This window comes from Battus philenor, unplaced genomic scaffold (genome assembly GCF_028537555.1).
Source record: "Battus philenor isolate CCGP_79_NKW_IND1 unplaced genomic scaffold, ilBatPhil1.0.hap1 SCAF_12, whole genome shotgun sequence".
NCBI lineage: Eukaryota > Metazoa > Arthropoda > Insecta > Lepidoptera > Papilionidae > Battus > Battus philenor.
The window spans coordinates 10,359,127-10,379,265 of NW_027181674.1; the positions used below are offsets into that span (position 1 = coordinate 10,359,127).

At 32.4% G+C, this 20,139-nt stretch overlaps 1 protein-coding gene across 4 annotated transcripts in view; it reads right to left on the reverse strand.

Annotated features, from left to right (window-relative positions):
- Positions 1 to 20,139, reverse strand: part of MRP (Multidrug-Resistance like Protein 1) — a 33,703-nt gene that overhangs the window by 11,913 nt on the left and 1,651 nt on the right. For 3 of the 4 annotated variants that reach the window (XM_068776609.1, XM_068776608.1, XM_068776607.1), the window contains exons 2-18: positions 17,391 to 17,693; positions 16,316 to 16,582; positions 15,732 to 15,925; positions 15,466 to 15,651; positions 15,055 to 15,309; positions 14,534 to 14,774; positions 13,957 to 14,094; positions 11,613 to 11,759; positions 11,136 to 11,220; positions 8,680 to 8,871; positions 7,832 to 8,008; positions 6,251 to 6,384; positions 4,064 to 4,274; positions 3,537 to 3,653; positions 3,303 to 3,409; positions 2,899 to 3,045; positions 2,341 to 2,416 (exon numbers count right to left, since the gene is read on the reverse strand). In XM_068776609.1, coding sequence (XP_068632710.1) covers positions 2,341 to 2,416; positions 2,899 to 3,045; positions 3,303 to 3,409; positions 3,537 to 3,653; positions 4,064 to 4,274; positions 6,251 to 6,384; positions 7,832 to 8,008; positions 8,680 to 8,871; positions 11,136 to 11,220; positions 11,613 to 11,759; positions 13,957 to 14,094; positions 14,534 to 14,774; positions 15,055 to 15,309; positions 15,466 to 15,651; positions 15,732 to 15,925; positions 16,316 to 16,582; positions 17,391 to 17,693 — 2,977 coding nt within the window. Of the gene's footprint in view, positions 1 to 2,340; positions 2,417 to 2,898; positions 3,046 to 3,302; positions 3,410 to 3,536; positions 3,654 to 4,063; positions 4,275 to 6,250; positions 6,385 to 7,831; positions 8,009 to 8,679; positions 8,872 to 11,135; positions 11,221 to 11,612; positions 11,760 to 12,493; positions 12,644 to 13,956; positions 14,095 to 14,533; positions 14,775 to 15,054; positions 15,310 to 15,465; positions 15,652 to 15,731; positions 15,926 to 16,315; positions 16,583 to 17,390; positions 17,694 to 20,139 lie in introns of all 4 variants that reach the window. The other variant, XM_068776606.1, reaches the window with a different exon arrangement.

Here is a 20,139-nt window from a genome sequence, read left to right on the forward strand (position 1 = left end):
GGCTTCCGATAAACTTAGTTTGATTACGGAATCCATCGCGAGCGCCTCCAGAAATGTGAACAATTCCTCCTATAACAGCCATGCGAGCAGCGCACGCGATATAATCATACTCTTTTCCTTATAGTCGTGGCACGATAACTACGGATCCATATTCAAAAACATCTAATATTTTATACTACCTGTCTTTATATACACCGGTCTTTAATGTTAATTGTTTTAACCTTTAACTGTGGACGCGCGGTCTCACAGACCGCTTGCAGTTTGTAATTTTTGTGTTTACCCTTTTCCCTTTGCTCCCCGCGTTTTATGCTCTCAGTAGCTTTAGTTTTAGCGCCGAAACGTATATTGAGATGATAGGTTGTGTCGGCGGCCCCAAATTAGCTGAGTTATTTTACTTTATACTTTGACCGCGGTCTGTCGGACCGCACGTCCACGTTTCCTGCGCAAATAATATAAACGGTGACTTTTTTAATTTGATTGTTTTATGTTATTTTCCTTCAAAATGTCAATGAATATTGAACGAGAAGATGGCCTATGCTCATTTTATATCGCATTCTTGACTTGTGTGGTATAAATGCTCATGTACTACACTATGAGCACCAGAGCAAAAAAATAGAAAGTGGAGTATTCCTACAAAAAAATAGCACGATCTTTAGTCGTTCCGCATATGCAAAGAGGAGCAATAAAACAAAGTATTTCAAACGAATTGAAAATGACAATGAGGCTAGTTTTATTAGGGGCAGATATGCTCCTAGATGAACCCCCTAGCCAAGAGGGATATTCATTAAAGCGAAAAACATGCCGTCTTTGTCCGCCAAAACTAAAGAGAAAGTCCAATTACACTTGTATAAGTTGTAGGCAGATCATATGTTTACAGTGTTCCAAACCCTTGTGCAAGGATTGCCAATAATTTTAAGAAATTGAACCAATGTCAAAAATTTTGTATTTTAATTTGAGAAGACTTTAATTCGTTTTTATATTAGGTTAAACTGTAGATTTATAGTTTTCATTGTTATTTTTTCTAAAAAGTTTAATTCATTCGAGTTTTTCGTTCTACAATTGACCTCTAGTAAATGTATGCCAAAAAGTGCCTTTTTTGTTAGTATGCTTTATTTTATTTACAAATAAAGAAAGATTGATTAAAGGCCTCGAAATTATTTAATTTCAATATACCTAAAATACAATAAGTACAATAGTGTACAAATAAAATTAATATTTACGTAATATTTGGACTTCAGAACATAGCGGTCTGAGAGACCGCGCGTCCATGGTAGTGTGACAAAAAAATGACGTCCATAGTTAAAGGTTAAGTCAATAAATTAATAAATGCTTGGCACGTGATCCACTTGACTTATAACTTCAAATAGTTTCTAGCATACTCTTTAATAAGTATCCACAAAAAGCGTTTGTTTATAATTTATGACGCCCCTCTTTTTCTCTTTTTATGCTTACACGTTCGGTTTTAATGGCGCTATATTAACTTTGTCCGGCGAGTATTTTATAAAAACATCAAGTTTAACAAAATAGTAAAGAAAAAATATACTTATTCTAAATAATGTATTCATTATTAATAGGCAAATCTTGTCATACATATTCATAATTTGTTTAATTAATAGTGTTATCATGTAAAACTTATCTATAACAATAATTTCAATGTTGTTTGATATTATTGCTTTGTAAATATGTTGTATTGGAAATATTTGGGATAATAACTGTGGAAGTTAAACAATTTCACAAGAAAATTTTTATTTTACTTTATATTTATGATTTGTCTGATAGACAGTTCTTCTCAATGCTCATTGATCTACATAACTATTAAAAGAATTATCGATAGAAGGTGATAAACTTATCCATATGGTGCCATATTTATTTTATAACAAAAAGTTTTAATTCCTAACTCTAAGCTTTTGTAACATCTAATCACAAATCTCCTTCTCTTCAATCTCATCTATGTAATAAAACTGAATAATTCTGAATTCTTATTGAAAAACATAAGTTAAAAATATGTTTCATCAGACGGTCATATCTGCATATGACTATATATATAAATACTATATGTTCAGTAATAAACTTTATATATTATACCTGTGCCTTACAACATCTGAAGTCGACTTATATGATGAAATTTTGCAATTTAATTATACTTAACATTATACAGAAATGTTTATAATTACAATAAAGTATATTAGTTTTATATGTACCTCAACCAATGACCATCCATCACATAATTATATATATATATAAATATTATGCATTCGACGGTGTGGGTCTCTTATAAATATATAAATAATATAATTTACAAACATGTTTAGTCATAATTTGTAAATGACAATAATTTACCTTGACCGATACCGAGACCGCCATAAACGCCGAGATAAAGATCCCGCTTGCTTTTGTCTACGGTACCGTTTTCCGTCTGAAACAGTAGTATAAATTATTATTAATTGCGCTCAAGCTTTATTTCCTGACCTTTGGATTATAATCTAGCTATTATAACACATAATATAACTATTTTTACCAAATAAACTAACATTCAGAGTTTTCATCAAAAATTAACTTACATAAAGAATTATTTTTAATTTATCATTTATGTGCTAGATTTATATTCAGCACCAAAGATGCCTCAAAATTAAAATATAGAACACACACACACACACACATCTATTACTTCAAGTGTGTTGAAGTATTTAGCTGGTAAATTAGTTTTTAAGACCACTATACTGCTACATTGAATTAAATCTTCCTTATGAGGGGAAATTATGATATTGTGTTTTTTTTATTAAATATACTCTTTCTCCCATTTTGTTTTCGGGACAGGGATCATCCTTCACAATTTTTCTTATGACATTGTCTTGAAAATTTATATCATATGTTACTAAGCAAGTAATGTTTACGCACAATCATAGAGCGGTCGTTGGACCACTCGGAGAGCCAATAGTTGGAGCCCACTTGGAACAGCTGCAGCACGAGGTTCATTAGGATGGTAACCACAGACGCCACCACGCCTACGCTCGTCAGGTAGTGCTTGTAAACGCTCCATTTAACCTGCAAATATTATACATAAAAATTATTACTATCTTCGCCTTTGTATATATTTTTATAAAATATGTTTAAAATTTTAACTCATTTCATAATATTAATAAGGCCCAACAAAATTGAAAAATATCTGATTCCTTACTGTATCGCTTCTTAAGCTAAAAGTAGATACACTTTTACTGATTTTATTTTGGATAGACGTTGACACTTTAACCTTTACATAATGTTTGTAAGACTATTATATTATAGACGAATTAACCACATACACTGCCCGTTTCGGTTTTTTCAGTTTCAATTAGTTTGTTCTTTTCCTTGAGTTCATTGGGGTTAATTTCATCCGGTGTACGTCGCTTTACACTGCCGGTGCGGTCTCCTAGAATAAAATTAATAAATTTTATTTTCTTCGTATCGTGCTTATCGTACTGCAGATACACGGTTACTGGTTAAAAGAATGAAAGCGGTAATGAAAAATATAAAAGTGCAAAAGTATGTGCGCTTACCGGCAGCTGGCTGGTCGGATTCGGAAGCGCTCTCGGACAAAGACCGCGCGCGCTGCAGTTTGTTCTGGAACTCGGAGCCCAACTTGCTCTCCAACTCTTGTTTAATCTCGTCCAGTTCTGAATTTTTAATAAACAATTATATCTCTTAGTGGAGTTCATAACGCGCGTTTCTGACATTAATATATTATTTATGACGTCGCAATTAAAAAAAACAAGATTGAAGACATTTGAATCAGTGCTTCAACACATTACGTCAGTGTTCAAATTAAATTCTTCCAACAACTATATAGGTTTTACAAAGCAATTAAAAAGGATACTAATACATATTAAAATTAATTTAAGTTATTCATTGGTTTAAAAATGCTTAAACAAAATCATGTTTTGAATATAATTATAAATTAAGCATAAAATTTATAATAAATTCCTTTAATATTCTCTAACTAACATGAATGTATTGTCTGTGGAGAATAAATGTTTGGCAATCAGTTTTAACGTAATTTGCTCTCGAGAATCGAGAAAAGCTTTACCTTCGGGCGACGTCCTCTCGGCATCGCTAAGGTGATGTAGCAGGAATTCAGCGAAAGCACCTTTCTTCTCTAGCAGCTGCTGGTAGGTACCGGCTTCAGACACCTGGCCGTCGCGTAGCACCAGCACCATGTCAGTCTGTGCCAGATATGTCACGTTGTGCGTGACCCAAACCCGCGTCTTTTCCTTCAACAATCCGCTTGGGCCAATCACCTGCATAAGTTTGTATTTAACTATTTTAATTTTTATCTAATAAAATCCAACAACGCGGAAGTATTTTTTCTAAAAAATGTTAAAACAAAAAACAATAAAGGTGTGAATGGAACTTTAAGATTTTCTTGAGGCCTTTACCTATGAAATTCCCGTTACACAGTAAACAAAGACTTAAATTATTTTAATTTATTTCTGTTTATCAAAGTATGCATATACTTATGCTACCGATAAATCTCTACAAGCGCTATAATAATTTTTCAAAGCGTTTCTTAAAGGAGTCAAGAGTACATGAGGCATCAAACTCTTTAAATATATTCAGTATTGCTGCTTGAGTATTTAACTATTATCCTGCTAAGTTGTCCAAATTTTAGGAAAAGTGAAAGTCGGTCGGCGCAATGTCTGTCGATGACGCTGAACATCCAAACCTAGCTCTTGCAGCTCAGAGACCGTTTGTGGCGCCGTGCGAGATCGAGCGTTGTCGTGCAGGAGCAGCGTTCAGTTCGTGCGACGTCTATCAAGATTTTAGTCTTGCCAATTTATCGTTAATGGATAAATATATGCCAACATCATAAGCCGCGGCTAAATCATCGGTAAATTGAGTGTCGCTAGCTTTCTCAATCTAATTTAGTTTGTCGTTGTTGACTACATTGCAACAGTCCCTGTAGTTCATTTTTAAGATCAAATTATTATTTTCGTTTAAACCAATAAATGCGTTTTTTGTGGTGTTCACTCTATGTACATAAGGCGAGCTGTTTGTACCGCAGTGATACCGCGTCGGAACTCGTAATTTTCATCGTATCCATACTAATGGAAAGTATAAATACATGCAATGATAATGTCAACATTAATAGAAAAAACAATTGGCTGATTTGAAAACGAACAACATAAATATAATATGATTTTACAATACGATGTATTATAAAATAATACTAATTTTATTTTGCTTATAAACGACATATCAAATGGCCAGTATATTACACATAATCTGTGTTCTAAGTAGTTTGTTTGTTTTTGTGTCTGTATTTTTATTACTATTTGATGGTATTCAATATGCAAACTGGATTTTTAAGGTCAAATTACTGTCATTGTATGGAGGCCTGAACATTTTTTTTCTTCTTCACTTTACACGCTTGTTTCTATTATAAAAACGCGATAACCCGTATCACCCTGTTAAATAAATGCTTTTTATTGTCTTAAAAGGTTAGATTACAAAACTGAGAATTCCAACAGCTAAGTCTATAAATATGCTAAATAGAAACATATTGAGCAAAATAAAAACAAAATATGTTAAGCCCGTTTGCATAGGTTGGAGTAACGTTTGTCCGATTAATAAAAACTAGTTTGACCGTGGAACAGGCGTCGCATCGTAGCGGACCATATGTTAATACCGGCTGGTCGGATTAACTTATCTGTCAATAACATCGTATAAAGAATGCACCGACTCATCACTTCAGTCCTCCTCGATCGCGAAGTGCCGCGCTGATGAGGGCCGACGATCTGGACGGATTATGGACTGGATTTTTTTTGGACGAAATGTCAGTTTGCTTATAGGCATTTACATATTCCTCGCGTTCGAGTAGGCGCAAAACTCTCATCGCCTTCAGTGTTACGTGGCAAATTAACGCCAATGTTATATCCTAGACCAGGGGTGAGCAAACAAGGTTTACTGCGAGTGCATAACATTTAACAGAGCTGGAGAATAATTTTTTTGTTGAAATTATATTTTAACTAAGTTCGGAACTGATGATTTTAATACTTAATATATGTTACAATTCAAGTAAATATTTAAATGAAGCCGTTTTCATTACAACATTCGTCAATGACATGTCAAGATCAAAGCGAGTTTCCAACTTTAAACGCAGGTTTTTTTACTCATTCCAAATTTATTATCAGCGGTAGTTTGTTGACAGTTAAAATTTTGTTGGTATTAGTTTGATTACAGATTTCTGTAAGTATAAATTTGTAAGGATGAGTACCTTATCGAAAATGTGCTTGCCGACGTGCGAGTCCACAGCGCTGAGTGGGTCGTCTAGGAAATAGTTGTCGGCGTCGTGGTACACCGCCCGCGCCAGCGATACGCGCTGCTTCTGGCCTCCGGACAAGTTGATACCTGGACGGGAAGCGGTTGATGTTAGAGCATTTAAAAATGTATATATATAATCCAATTTATTACTTTTAAATATAAATTTAAAAGTTTATTTATTATTAAATACATTTTATAATAGCATTCAAGTGTTTAGTTGATAAAAATGTGTGCGTTCAATTTGGTTTGTTCTCTAATAATAATATTAAATATCATCGAAGATAGTCAATATTTTCTTGGGTTTTAGTAGATTTTTTACAACTACCAAGACCACAAAACAACCTTATCGCATCCTCACCTCACCCATGAAAACTAAAAAAATAAAAATAAAAAAAGTTCTTTGGACAAATAAATCCAAATTTGTAAAATCGGGTATAGAACGACGAATTTATATTCGACATAACGCCGAGGAAAAGACAATGTCACACCAAGTGGCGATAACAGTCAAGCATGGTGGTTTCATAATGATCTGAGGACGTTTTTTCGGGAGATGAACCCAAAATTTTTTTCGAGAAAATCATGAAAAAAGAACAAAATATATGATTACATACTGCAATACTGCTGCAAAATATCTGGTTTAAGATTGATTAGGAAAAGGGTTTATTTTATTAAGAAAATGATTGGATCATTGTACTAAAGTTTAAAATTAAGCAGAGGTTAATTACATCAAACTGAAATTAACGAAGTGTTAAATATATGGTATGATCGCAGAGTCCAGTTCTCTTATCCAATCAAGCTTTTGTGGAGCTTAATAGAGGGATTGTGCACATTTGCTGTCCCTACCCGCGAAAACAGATTAAAAAGAGAGAAAACACAGCTGGCAACTTATTTCACAAGACTAAATCGATAAATTGATTGCGCATACGCTTTTAACTAATGGCCAAAGTATATACATAGAGGATTTTGTCGAAAAAGGTGATTAAAATATGAACGACATTTTTAACACAAATGGTATAGTTCACGGACCCTTCCGCTCCGTGAACTCATATCAGACGAAGCTGTAAGTCTAGGAGTTAACAGAAAATACATCTTCGAAACAGTACAAAAACATAAATGGTTGAAAATTCTCTTTTTTTTTCTTCTTTATTACGTTAATTACTAAATATGAATTTTAACTAATGATTGAACTTCTTGCTTTGTGTTTCGATTTTGTCAAATAGAGTGTTGCTAATATAAATTTGTCTTCCGATAGAAATCTCGAGGTTGCGGTTCTAAATGAAACAAAAATATGATTAAAGTAAAAATAAGTATACAAATTTTAAATTGGGAGGCACTGTCTCACTTACATTACATTATTTTCACTTTGTTTTTAGCAAGTTTTCCTGTAAGAAAATAAGTATGTTTTACACGAGAAAAAATTCTACAATAGCTATAAACAATCTTACCTTCTTACGATAGTCTTTATGAGTGATGTTTAATTACATGAACATCTTGATAATTTAAAAATAAAGTTATGTTACATTATACAACTGACCTTTTTCACCGATCTCCGTTTGGTCTCCTCCGGGAAGGACATCGAAGTCAGTCTTGAGCGCGCACACCCCGATCACATTGTTGTATTTCGATTTGTCCATAGGCTTTCCAAAGAGGATGTTATCTTGCAGCGTTGCATTCTGTATCCACGCCTGTTGAGGCACATACGCTACGCTGCCTGACATGTAAAAACAGATTCTGTTAGATATGAGGCATATCCTTTAAAGTCGCTTAGTGTTTGAAGTTTCGAAATATATTTAGTTAGGAATGAATGTTCATATGACCGTGACCTTGAAGATCAAATGGAGAACGTTGTGCAAAATCTTTGCAATTTTAATACAATTGTGCTAATATTTATACAATTATTCAAATCTATATTAAAACAAACTAAATCATATAATATATAAAAATGACATAAATTTGTAATTAATGTCATTTATATATGTGTGTAATATATGTCATTTTTATGTGTCATATATATATATATATATATATATATATATATATATATATATATATATATATATATATATATATGACAATAATTTGTATACTTATTTTTTAAATATTAAAAAATATTATAGATGTGAATTTATCCTCAGTTTTTCAGTTTACTTATAAAACACAATTCACAATTCACTAAATATTTATTATATTTATAATTATTTGCACCGGTGTACCGATTGTTCACATTTTTACAGAATGTGCCATTGGCCAATTATTTTAGTTTTTAGTTTGGCTGAAATAAAAAAAAAATGAATGAAATTTTGTTTCTCTTATAAGGACATAAGTAATCAATGGTGAACTCGTAAAGTTTTATAATTCATGGGTATAAATCTGCCACCTTACCAAGTGTATTGACCCGTCCGGAAATTTTATCCATCTCTCCCAGTAATGCAGACAGCAGCGAGCTCTTGCCGGAACCCACGGCGCCTACAACCGCTACAAGGGATCCGCGCGGGATGCGCAAGCTTATGTTGCGTAACACCGGCTGTTCCTCGCCCCAAGAGAAGTGGCCATTCTCTATCACAAGTGGGTCCGCTGTGTAAACACAATGACGTGATAAAATTGAAATCGTTGGAACGGTAGGTCTAACCTCGAAATGGGAGTCGATAAAACAAAATTTGTTCTTCAAATTCAAAGAAGAAATGTTTGAAATTAATATTGACAATAGTTACCTACATTCATGTTTTAAAATCTAGTTCTAAAAATTATATTAGTTTACCTTAGTCTGGCTTCTTATATCAATTGCACAACGCAGCTCGTATTAAAAAAATGTTAAGGTCATTTCAGTAGAAGATAGCAAACGAAACAGTTTATCACTGTTTCTCCGCGTATTTGTTATTTATATAGTTTGAATCGGGAATGTTAAATAATATTGTAGTTTGTTTAAATCTATAATCAAAATTTTTTCGTTATCAAAAATAAATGTTATTGCTACTAACTATTAAACTATTTATGTGATCATTCTATTTGAATAAGAAATATGGTTTGCAAGGTTGATGTTACGCGTCGCACGTTCAAATAAACGCATACGATAAACCGTAGAGTCCGTACCATTAAACGAGACGGATCATTTCCGGATCTGATAACATTAGACAGTGAATAACTCACCTGCCCATATATTATTTGATAAAATCTAACTAAACAGTTGAGATTGCGTAGATTTATGATGAAAATCTGTGTAATCATAACTACAGACTTTAACTGCTACTGAATTTTACGTTGGTATTGTACTAGAGGAAATATTTTAAAAATATTTGTTTATATTTAAGTTTTAATGCTAAATATAGCCATTTTCCCTATTCTCTTTATATTATTGATATCGTTTTAGTTTAAAATGATGTGTAATTCTATAGAGAGCTGTCTAAATAAAAAAAGCAAAACGTATGACGGAAGTAAATATTGAGGACAAGCGTACAAATTAAAACAAATGAACTATAAATAAACTACATTTTCAAGCATTCTTTTATGCGTACTATAAAATATGCTTGCCTGCAAAGCAAAATAATGCTGAATTAATATACTTAAATTGGACCACGGCACAAATGTTCATATAGTTGTATAAATGATAACACCTCGTATTTAACGGTCACGTGTTTATAACAGACACTGTGAAGGTGTACAAAGCAGCCTGCAATTATCGTAAACTGCGGAAATCACTAACAACCTGGCGGGAACAACCTTCGGGAATAAAAATTGCCTTCAAGTACCTATCGTATCCAGCAACTAAAGCATCTTCTTTCTGTACACGATTTTTTAGTAAATACCTTTATTATGCAATACTAAAATGCCATCAGCAATAAATTTTTGAGGTTTTTTTTGTTTCACCGGTAAAATCTTAGAGAAGGCTCACCACATAATAAACATTTTAACACCAAAATAACATATATTTCCATTTACAGTCGAATAAAAACAATTTATTGGTAGTTTTATATTTTAATTTAAAACATGGTGCATACTCCACACGATTGTTATTTATTAAAATTCTGTGCACATTTTGTAATTCGTAATTTTGCAGTTTAAGACCAATATAAAGTCCAATATTTAGCCACTTCCGCACATGCAGTGGGGTAGTCGTGCAATAAAGTGCACCACCCGCCAGCCCGCTGATAAATGCGTATACAGCAAACAATGCGAATCACACAACCGCCACCGCCAAATTACTCAACACGTGTTTCACCCCTTCACGGGGCATCTTCAGGAGTTATGTTACACCGATTAGTGCCAAACACAGAGTCACTGTCTGTGTGCATGTGCCTAATATTGGTATTTCTTACTTAGAATGGAGTTCCGCAAGGTAACGCCTAATTCCATTAAACAATATAAAGTCATCGAGCAGATACCTAATACAAAATCTGCAGAATCAATTATTAAGTAAATTTATTTACTAGTAACTAGTACTACACCTTTTAATAAGTTATTCAGAAGCCGTTACTTAAATAATGTTTTAAAAAGGTAATTTGTACTAAACGCAAATTCGGTCAGTGCTCACATAAAAATATGCGAGTTATATACATTTATGCTTTATTACGATTTTACATACATTTTACAAATTCAAGTAGTATTATCAAAGTTAGTGACTACTAAAATATTTCTCTCAAAATATTAAAAAAACCTGATGTGTTTCTTAATTTATATACTTCCGAATAAAGGTGAATTGTAAAAAAATTGAGATGCTACCTGGGTAGACGGAACCCAAAATTTTTTTCGCTCTGAAGCAGTATAGAAACCCATTTATAAACGTTTACCTGGTGTGCTTAAATAAATCTTTGATAAGGAATGTTTTTAAAAATAATGCTCACATTCATTAATGTCGTGTTCCACGGAGTTCTCGTCAAGTTCATCGCAATTCATAAACTTGTTCAGTCTTTTGATGCCCACGGACGTCTAAAAATATAAATATCACTTCAATAACCATGTTATTGTGTAGCAACCATTTCAATAGTCATGTACAGAAAAAATACTTGCTTTGTATGTCATTATAAAAATTACTATGATTATATGAAAATATATATGTGTTTTCTGTTAATATAAACAACTACTGGACAATTAAAGTTTTTAACGAGTTCTGTTTATATTTGATTTACTCTGTACACAACAATCGATTGTAAAGTCGCATGCAGGACGATTATTATAACCTTCACCGACTATATTTATTTTTTAATTAGATTAGAAATGAAAGTTCAATAACCAAGAAAATGTTATAAGAGATATAATATATTTTAGTTTTATTTCTGTTAACAAATGCGAAAGAGAGTTAATATCTATGACAAACTTACTTGTACAACATTCGAGATAACATTAGGCAGCATGGATAGCGGAAAACGCAGGATGTTGAAAAGAGACAACGCTACGAAAGCCCGCTCAGAATCCAATACTTCCGTTTCGTTTACCAGTACAAAGCACCCGAATGACATCAGCGACACCTACGAGACCGTTCCAGAAAACATGATTGTTAGTAGAAGATACTTTCGTTACCCAAAACTGCAACTAAAGATTCCATATTATATTTGCATAAAAAGAAACTCTATCGACTTTGATTTTCGGCAGTATACAAAAAAAGAGTTAAGTTGTTTAATAATATAACGATATTTTTAATAATACCAAAGGGTGTCCTTCTATTTTTATTAGGTTGTGACTGTGTAAGTAGAATAATGTCATTAATATGTGACTAGCCATTCACCGTCAAAATCCTTATTTTTTTCGAGGACATATTAATCATTATCTAAACCGTAATTTGTGGATACACTACAAACAATACACAGTCTCCAGCGAAAACAAAGTAATGCTGACGCTACAATACGCAACAGTTTTTTTGTTGTTTAATTGTTATCATGCGATGAGCTTACTCATCGCATGTACCCAATTTATGAAAAAAGAAACTGATAACAATAATTCATTTCATGCAATTTGTAATTGACAGTGCTTTTTGACAAATGATTTAGTATTCGTAACCGGGTTGCAGTTTAAAGTGACGAAAATCAATCTCATCTATCTTATAGATAATGCCGTTCTTATTTATCTGACCGTACACCTCGTATACTACCAGATATATTCTAAAAATGATACAGATTATAAAACCACCAATGAAGATTTGGGAGCATGTTAGTTATGCTAGTACCATAGTCACAAGCTAACAACCGACTAAAGACGGTACTACCTCAATCGCTGACACCACGATGAGAGGCAGTAGACCTAACGGCAAGTGCATTACGTAAAATAGGGACATCGACACGAATATCGTGTCCGGTTTCAAAATGTGGTTCTCAGGATCTGATATCACATACGTGAAGAAAGTAAGGAAGATCACCTTGAACAGAAAACATACCATGTCTAGTGGTCGTTATGATGTAAAAGTTATACATAATATTGAAGCTCCTGAAAGATAAAATCAACCGCGACTCGCCAGAACAAATCTATGTTTTTGCGAGAGCGAGTGCAAAACAAAAGTTTTGATCACATGAAGTAAAAGGTCCGAGGTCCTGAACAATTCGATTCGCGATGTATGTACCCATAAATATACGAATATTTTCTACTCACCTTGAAAAATACATACACAATTAAAAAAATTATTCCTTATTGTCATTAATGTTATCAAATGTGTTACAAACATACAAACACTGCTAGTTTTACATAGTACATACATAAAGTCCTGGAAGCCGATAACAAAATTCGATCGCTTCGATTTAGTCTAATGCGTTGTCCGACCTTGGTCCACTTTGACTTTTGTGCCGCGGAAGCCTGTTGTAAATTGAGTATTGTACGATATCCACAGAATACACTTACTACAACTTTTTATAATTTTATAATATTGAACAATTATTTGAAAAACCAAAAAATCTGATTCATCTAAAGAATGTAATTAACACATATTGATTATAGATTAATTTATAAAACGATACATTATTTTAGGAAACGGAAAACGGTTCCAAAATAAAACAACTTACGCTAAAGTCGTTTATAAAGTAAAAATAGGTTTTCGGTTATAAATGTACGCAAACTATTACTCTTAGGTAGAATATTCATTACCTTAACAGACATAAAAAAGTGGCAAAGTAATGTGTTTTGATGACTGCTTTGATACGACTTTTAAGCGATATCTCAAGTAACCAAACAATTACATTACATATGATACTTCAGAGTTGAGAAACATTGTGCAATAGTACCATAGGTACAACACGTTTACGGTAAATATGCTAGAGCGCGTCAATGATATTTTAATCAATAATTATTTTTGCACAAAGATTAGGTGTCGATCGCATAATGATGAAGAACATTTCTACCTAAATCTTAGATTGTAAACACAATTTGTAACCATTTTAACAATAGCTTTAGAGTGATTCATTTACTACTATTGTTCATCATTCATAATCATACGTAAATAACAAACATCAATCAATATATGTGTATTAATAATCACTATATGTCAATACAAATTAAATAAGCAATTATAAATCAAATTTATCATTACATTATCAGTATCGGCAATATAACCGCTGCTGATCAATAAAGATTATGTGCCTGATTATCGTAATATTATTTCGCTGATAAAATAAAATAAACGTAGATTAAGAAGCAGCAACGAAACTTAAAAAATCTTGTGTAGATGATGTTTGTACTTACCAGAAATGGGGCGCATGACCAAATGAAGGATGTTGCAGAGTTTAGATATGCGGTTTGTTTCAAAACAGCCATTTCTTTGTTTCTTATTTTAAGTATCTGGTCCTCAAAACTCGGTTCCCATGCATACATTTTGAGAACCTTCAGCGAACAATGCAGTTGTTATTGCGTTATTAAATCTATTACACGAACGACGTTTACAACGACGCTTATAAGAAATAAGTATTTATAAAGAAGATTCATACATATTTAGAAATTTCGTGGAATGATTATTACAGGATTAGTACATTTATTGTAATATTTTCAAGTTATTTGTTTATAAAGCTAAAATAAAATAGTTAATCTACTATACAAATCACTTATCTATATATAAGTAAAAATTACTTGTTATATCTTTGTAGCTAAGTTAAATTCTTGAGAATAGCTCGACCAATTAGGCTAACTTATTTTTTTTTTCATATTTTCGTTAAGACACCAAGGAAGTTCTGTGTAGAGTAAGTATTGAAAATTTTGGGTTAAAATAGTAAAAGACTCTTTTCTTTTCTCACACAAATACGAGAAATATTCGATGGATGCTTACCTTAATTCCATTGAGCACTTCATTCATCAGTTTTACCCTTTCGTCTTTGTATTTCATTTGTCGTATTTGAAGAGTTTTGACCCTATTCGCAATTAAACCATTAACTGGGATAAGGACAATCATTACCGCTAGCCCTGCGAGAACAGATGGACCCAAAATACCCCATAAGAAGTACAGGGCTAGAGCAATCTGTAAAGGCGCTGACCATATCATATTTAAATACGCTGTCAACTCTAAGAACCTGCAAATTTATAAAGTCATTAAAATATTTCTAATTCAAATATTTTATTTGAAGTGGGAAAGAAGCAACTAATTGTTTTAAATTTAAACATAACGGGTCCTGTAAAATATTAAAAGGAACTAAACAACGTGTTCTATGTAACATAGTGAGTGAATCTTATACGTCGTAAAATGGAACATTGACCGTTATACACATATACACAACTCTTAAATCTTGATATCATTTCGCACCTGTGGGGTACGTGGACATCAATTATGCATATCATTAATTTTATCAATACCTTTGCGCGTCAACCGACATCAAGTTAACGATTTCTCCGACAGTGGACTCCTTTCTAGCGGCATTGGACATTCGCAGAGACTTTCTATAGATAGCACTCGTAAGGGCAGTCCGTATTCTCATGCCCACAAAGTACATTCTCGTAAAATAATGCGCCAGTAACATCGTCTGTACCGTGGCACAAGCCAAAAGCCCCACAGCATAAACATATCCCTTCCATACCGGTTCTTCGCCTTTAACAAATTCTATTAGTACCCTGAAACATGTAACTCGTATTAGTTAATAATTTAAAAGCGCTAACGAAATTATGTCTTTCGAATTTTTTTCCGCAAACTACGCTGAAACATATAAACCCTTTGTTAATTTGGTTTTATTCAATCATAGAATAACTATTAAAAACGTTTTTACTTACTTTAACAACTGAGGCGAAAGAAACATTAAGGTATCGTTAAATAGTTTGAGTAAGGCACCGAAAAGAAACTGTCCTCCAAATGCTAGACAAAGCGCCGGCAGAATTGAGGCTGGCTTCTTTTCATTTTCCGGCCTGAAGTTCACACTAGCGGAGGTCTTACTGTACGTCGCTCTTGTGCCATTCGAACTGTCAGAAGAATCAATTTACATAATTTACAATAAAATATTTTATATATAAATGATTTATGTTTATACATCAATACGTACATTTCCCTTTTTTGAAGTGTTTGAGCCCAGTACTTATCAAATCTGGGAACCACTTCTTTAGACGAGTCTGGCGGGTTAAGCGCCCAAAGATCAGATTCCATTAGGCTACGACGAAACCCAGTCAACGCAAGAGGATCGAACCAGCTGAACGTGAGACGGCTCGGAAACCCAGCCGCACTTTCCGGGCATTGGTTCTGGTGAAAAATTGCTATTGAAAATCCGAAACTGCCAAATAAAATATGCAACATTGGTATATCCACCACAACGACAAATAATTTAACAAAACTTCAATTCATGGTCACTTAAACGCTTTATAATTGTTAATAAAATACTCTGAAACACGTCTCAGGTACCTATGTCAGGTATCAAAGAAATCTTCAAGATTATTCTCGAAAACTTATAAACAAAGCAAATGTGAAAACTGGTTATTTTGTTAATTTTTATTTTGGATTGTCTTTTGGCATGACACTCATAATTGTAAAGCTTAAGAAATATAACAAGTATATCATTTATTCTAAATGTGACTCGAGTACCTGCAATGTTACATATGTATAATCTCAATCAGTGCAAAGTGTTAAAATTACCTTTTCAAATTTATATGGCGTATCTTTAGGCGGCAAATCGGCAAAGCAGTTTAATAGAAACATTAACAGAATCATTGGATAATAGATCATGTAGCTAACAAAATTGTATTGAACGTTTTCATCGTCCATCAGCTGGTAATGAGCTACAATTTCCGATCTTAGTTGCGGTAAGCCCGCTAAAATCAGAAGTAGCCAAAAGAAGAATAAGACGCCTGATGCTCTCATGCCGAATTTTCTGTTATAATATAATAAAGTCGCTGATAATCCCTGAAAAGAAATGTGTATTAGGCAATATACAGATAGTGTTATCAATAGATTTTGACACTTGTACTGTCATGTTTCCTAACTTTGTAGAAATATCGTAAGTGTTGTTACGGTTTCTTCAAAGTGGTTTGCCGCTTGCTTATACTTATCTTGCAATTTATTGGTGCCTTTCATTTGACTTAGTATTCATTTAATCAGTTTGAATTTACTTAATTAACGGATAATTTTAGAGATGTCACCGTAATCATTTAAAAATAATAATCGAACGGGATTTTCACAATATGAGATGTTTCATATTGAATGATAACACTATATAACAATTATAATTTTGAGAAGTTGGTAGATTTAAATGGAGACCGAACTACTATTTCATAATTCTCGCGTGAAGGTTAACAACTTTAGAGAGATCCGTTAGTGTCTTCAACATAAAAAGTTTTCCTTGACGAATACCAGTACTTATTAGAATGACATAATCAATTTGGTTGGCCAAGTATCCAATTTATGTGCTCCTCGTATTTATTTTACTGTTCATATATATAGCGATAAAGTTATTGAGTATGATAAAATTAGAATAACCAAGTAAACCTCCGAAGATACGAAAGTCAAATAATACTAATTATCTAATCTCTCACATAGCAAAGTATATTTATATTACATAAGACTACAGCAAAATATGTTAAACACTTACAACTGATTACAAAATAAACAAGAAATAATATTTGTTAATGATTTCAAGTATTAATATGTGATAGTGAACAAAAAATAATGTTTGACTAAGATATCAAGGATAAAGGAAACCAGCGCTACTTACGAATGTTAATATCTTTACAATGGGGTTGTAGTAATCTGCGTTGAACACTTCCTCTTCTTTTGACGACTTGTGGACCGTCACTCCCAAGTCCACAAATTTTAGGACAATCAGAAGACATGTTATTACCAATTTACTGATATTAAGTACATTCCATGGAATATTTCTTTCCTTGCTGTTTAAAATATAATAAGCATCTAATAAAGCTGCTACCCATAAGTACATACATGGTGTCCACACAAGAACAGTTTTTTCGAAGCATGGTGTGAATTCTGGATTGTCTGTGTACCAAGTTAAGTTACTATCCTAAAAAAAAAATAATAGGAGTAAAACATACAATGTTATAAGTAAAATATTTTTATTAACCGGAGTCATTTATACATTGATTAAATAAATATTACGCAGGTCATGATAAATATTGGGTAAGGTTATTAAGACCCGAGACAACTAAGCTCAATATGACAGTGGTCTTATTTTATGATATTAAACAGATGATTAAATGTTGACTATTAGAACAGGTTTGTACCGAAAGTCAGGGAATTTTGTGTGATCTAGCAAAATTAACTCTTCATTCGCACTTCAGTTGCAACGACTGGACGTTTATTGGACATATGTTCTATTGGACTAAAATATTAATTGCCTGAAAATAAAATGAAAACCTTTTTCTACGTGTTCTTTGTTACAAATATTTGCCTCTCTGTCGTAGTTATTACGATATTGCATTAGCTCGTGGTTTGTCTAACTATGCGTCACGTTGCATCGCTCATGGGCGGGGCTTTATCTTAAGAGATTAAATCAAAGCGATTCACACACATCAACTACTTGTGTTGCATTTATTTCGAAGGACTACGATGGCCGATCACTATTTTTAAGCAATTTTCCAATCTGAGCCCCGTTCTTAATAAACTTACGCAGAAAAACAAGAACATCCTTCTCATTAGTCGATATAAATGCAAAAAGATAATATTTTTACGTTATCATTATATTCTTTGATTTTTATCTAATTTCCATAGGATTTTTTTAAAACTTTTAATACGCTAGAAGTTCATACTAGTTATTTTTAGCTACACAAAAGATGAGACTCTTTTGATATAACTTGAATATAATTTTATGACATTTATACTTAACCCAACTAAAACGCTCTTCATTTTGCACTTCTCCCTGGCGATCGAAGTTTAAACGTGTGGCGCATATAAATAAAATAAACATAAAATATGATGTAAAAACAATTTTAAATATTTTAGTGTTTTTATTTTGCTTTCAGAGCCTTGAATATATAAAAAAGTACAAAAGAAAATTTATTATGAAATATTACGACATTATTATTATATAATATCTAAATCTGCAAAAAAATGTAACTATTTGTAATATACTGTGTATTATTTTATTAACAGTCACAACATCTTCCAAGAGTTTTTGTGAGATCAATGATTCTGACTGAGGATAAAGATACTTCTAATGAATTGAATGACTCCATTAAAATGTTTATAAATTTTTATTAGGTCTAAATACTTATTATCTTACTTGAAGTACTGACACCGCCATCAATATTATCATTGGCAAGGTGATATTATCGATGACTGAAAGATGAGAGTATATCTAATAAAATACAAAGAATTACATACAAAAATTAAGAAATAATTGTATGGAGGATATAAATATTTGAATAAATGAATAATGATAAGAACTTGAGAAACCCCAAATTAAATTAATTTAAAAATAGCTAATTTAATTTGTGTAAAACTTATTGCTTTGGGTCTATAAAAAAAGTAACACTACTTACTCTAAAAGTAAAGATAAAATTGCTAAAACTATCTGAAAAATTACACATGTTGAAGAAATGTCAAACAATTATTTAACAATAATTATGGGCATCTGAACAGAACTTTACAATTAGCGAGGCCTGATATAACCAGAAAAAGAATTGGTTCTGCTATCTGGGAAGGCAGCAAAGGTGGAGGTGCTGATGAGATACAAGTAAAATCTTTAAGCTACAAATAAAAATCTAACAGTTATTGTCTATATCCTTAAAGAGATGTACAAAATTGGTCTCATACTATAACATTTGCTGCAATAAATTTTCGTAAAAGAAAAAACAACAACACAGTAGTGTAATGAATATAAACTAATATCATAGAGGAGTCAAAATTTAAAAGATGTATCTAAGAATCATTTATAACTGAATTTACAACATAAGAGAGGAAACTTAAAAAATGGTTTAATTCTGATCATGTTTTGCACATGTTAAGCACTTTTTGTGTACCAAGTACTATTACAATATTGCTGAGGTATCCATGAAAACTTCCACATTTGTTTTATTGCCTATGAACAGGCATTCAATTGTGTCCAACATCATAAACTAATCTAAATTCTTCACAGCGTAAGACTGGATTCTAAAGACCCCAAATATATCAAAAGACTATATAAATCTAAAATGCTTGTCGGACCTGGCCTAACACAGGTAACATATAATATAGGAGGAGTATGACAAGGCTGTATTTTAGGCATAACTTTCATATTCATAGAGAAGAAATATTTACCAAAGCTCTGGATCTGACAAAACTGACATAAAGGTTAACTGACAACACTTTTAGGGAACTTTAAATACTGATAGAGTGAAACCCACTTCTAAAAAATTTAGTCTCAACATTGATCTGCATATAGTATTTAAATTTTTATGCATTTACTCCTCAATACTACTACTCACTGAGCTTACATTTAGAGTTCATTTTGACAAAAGAAAAGTAATTTA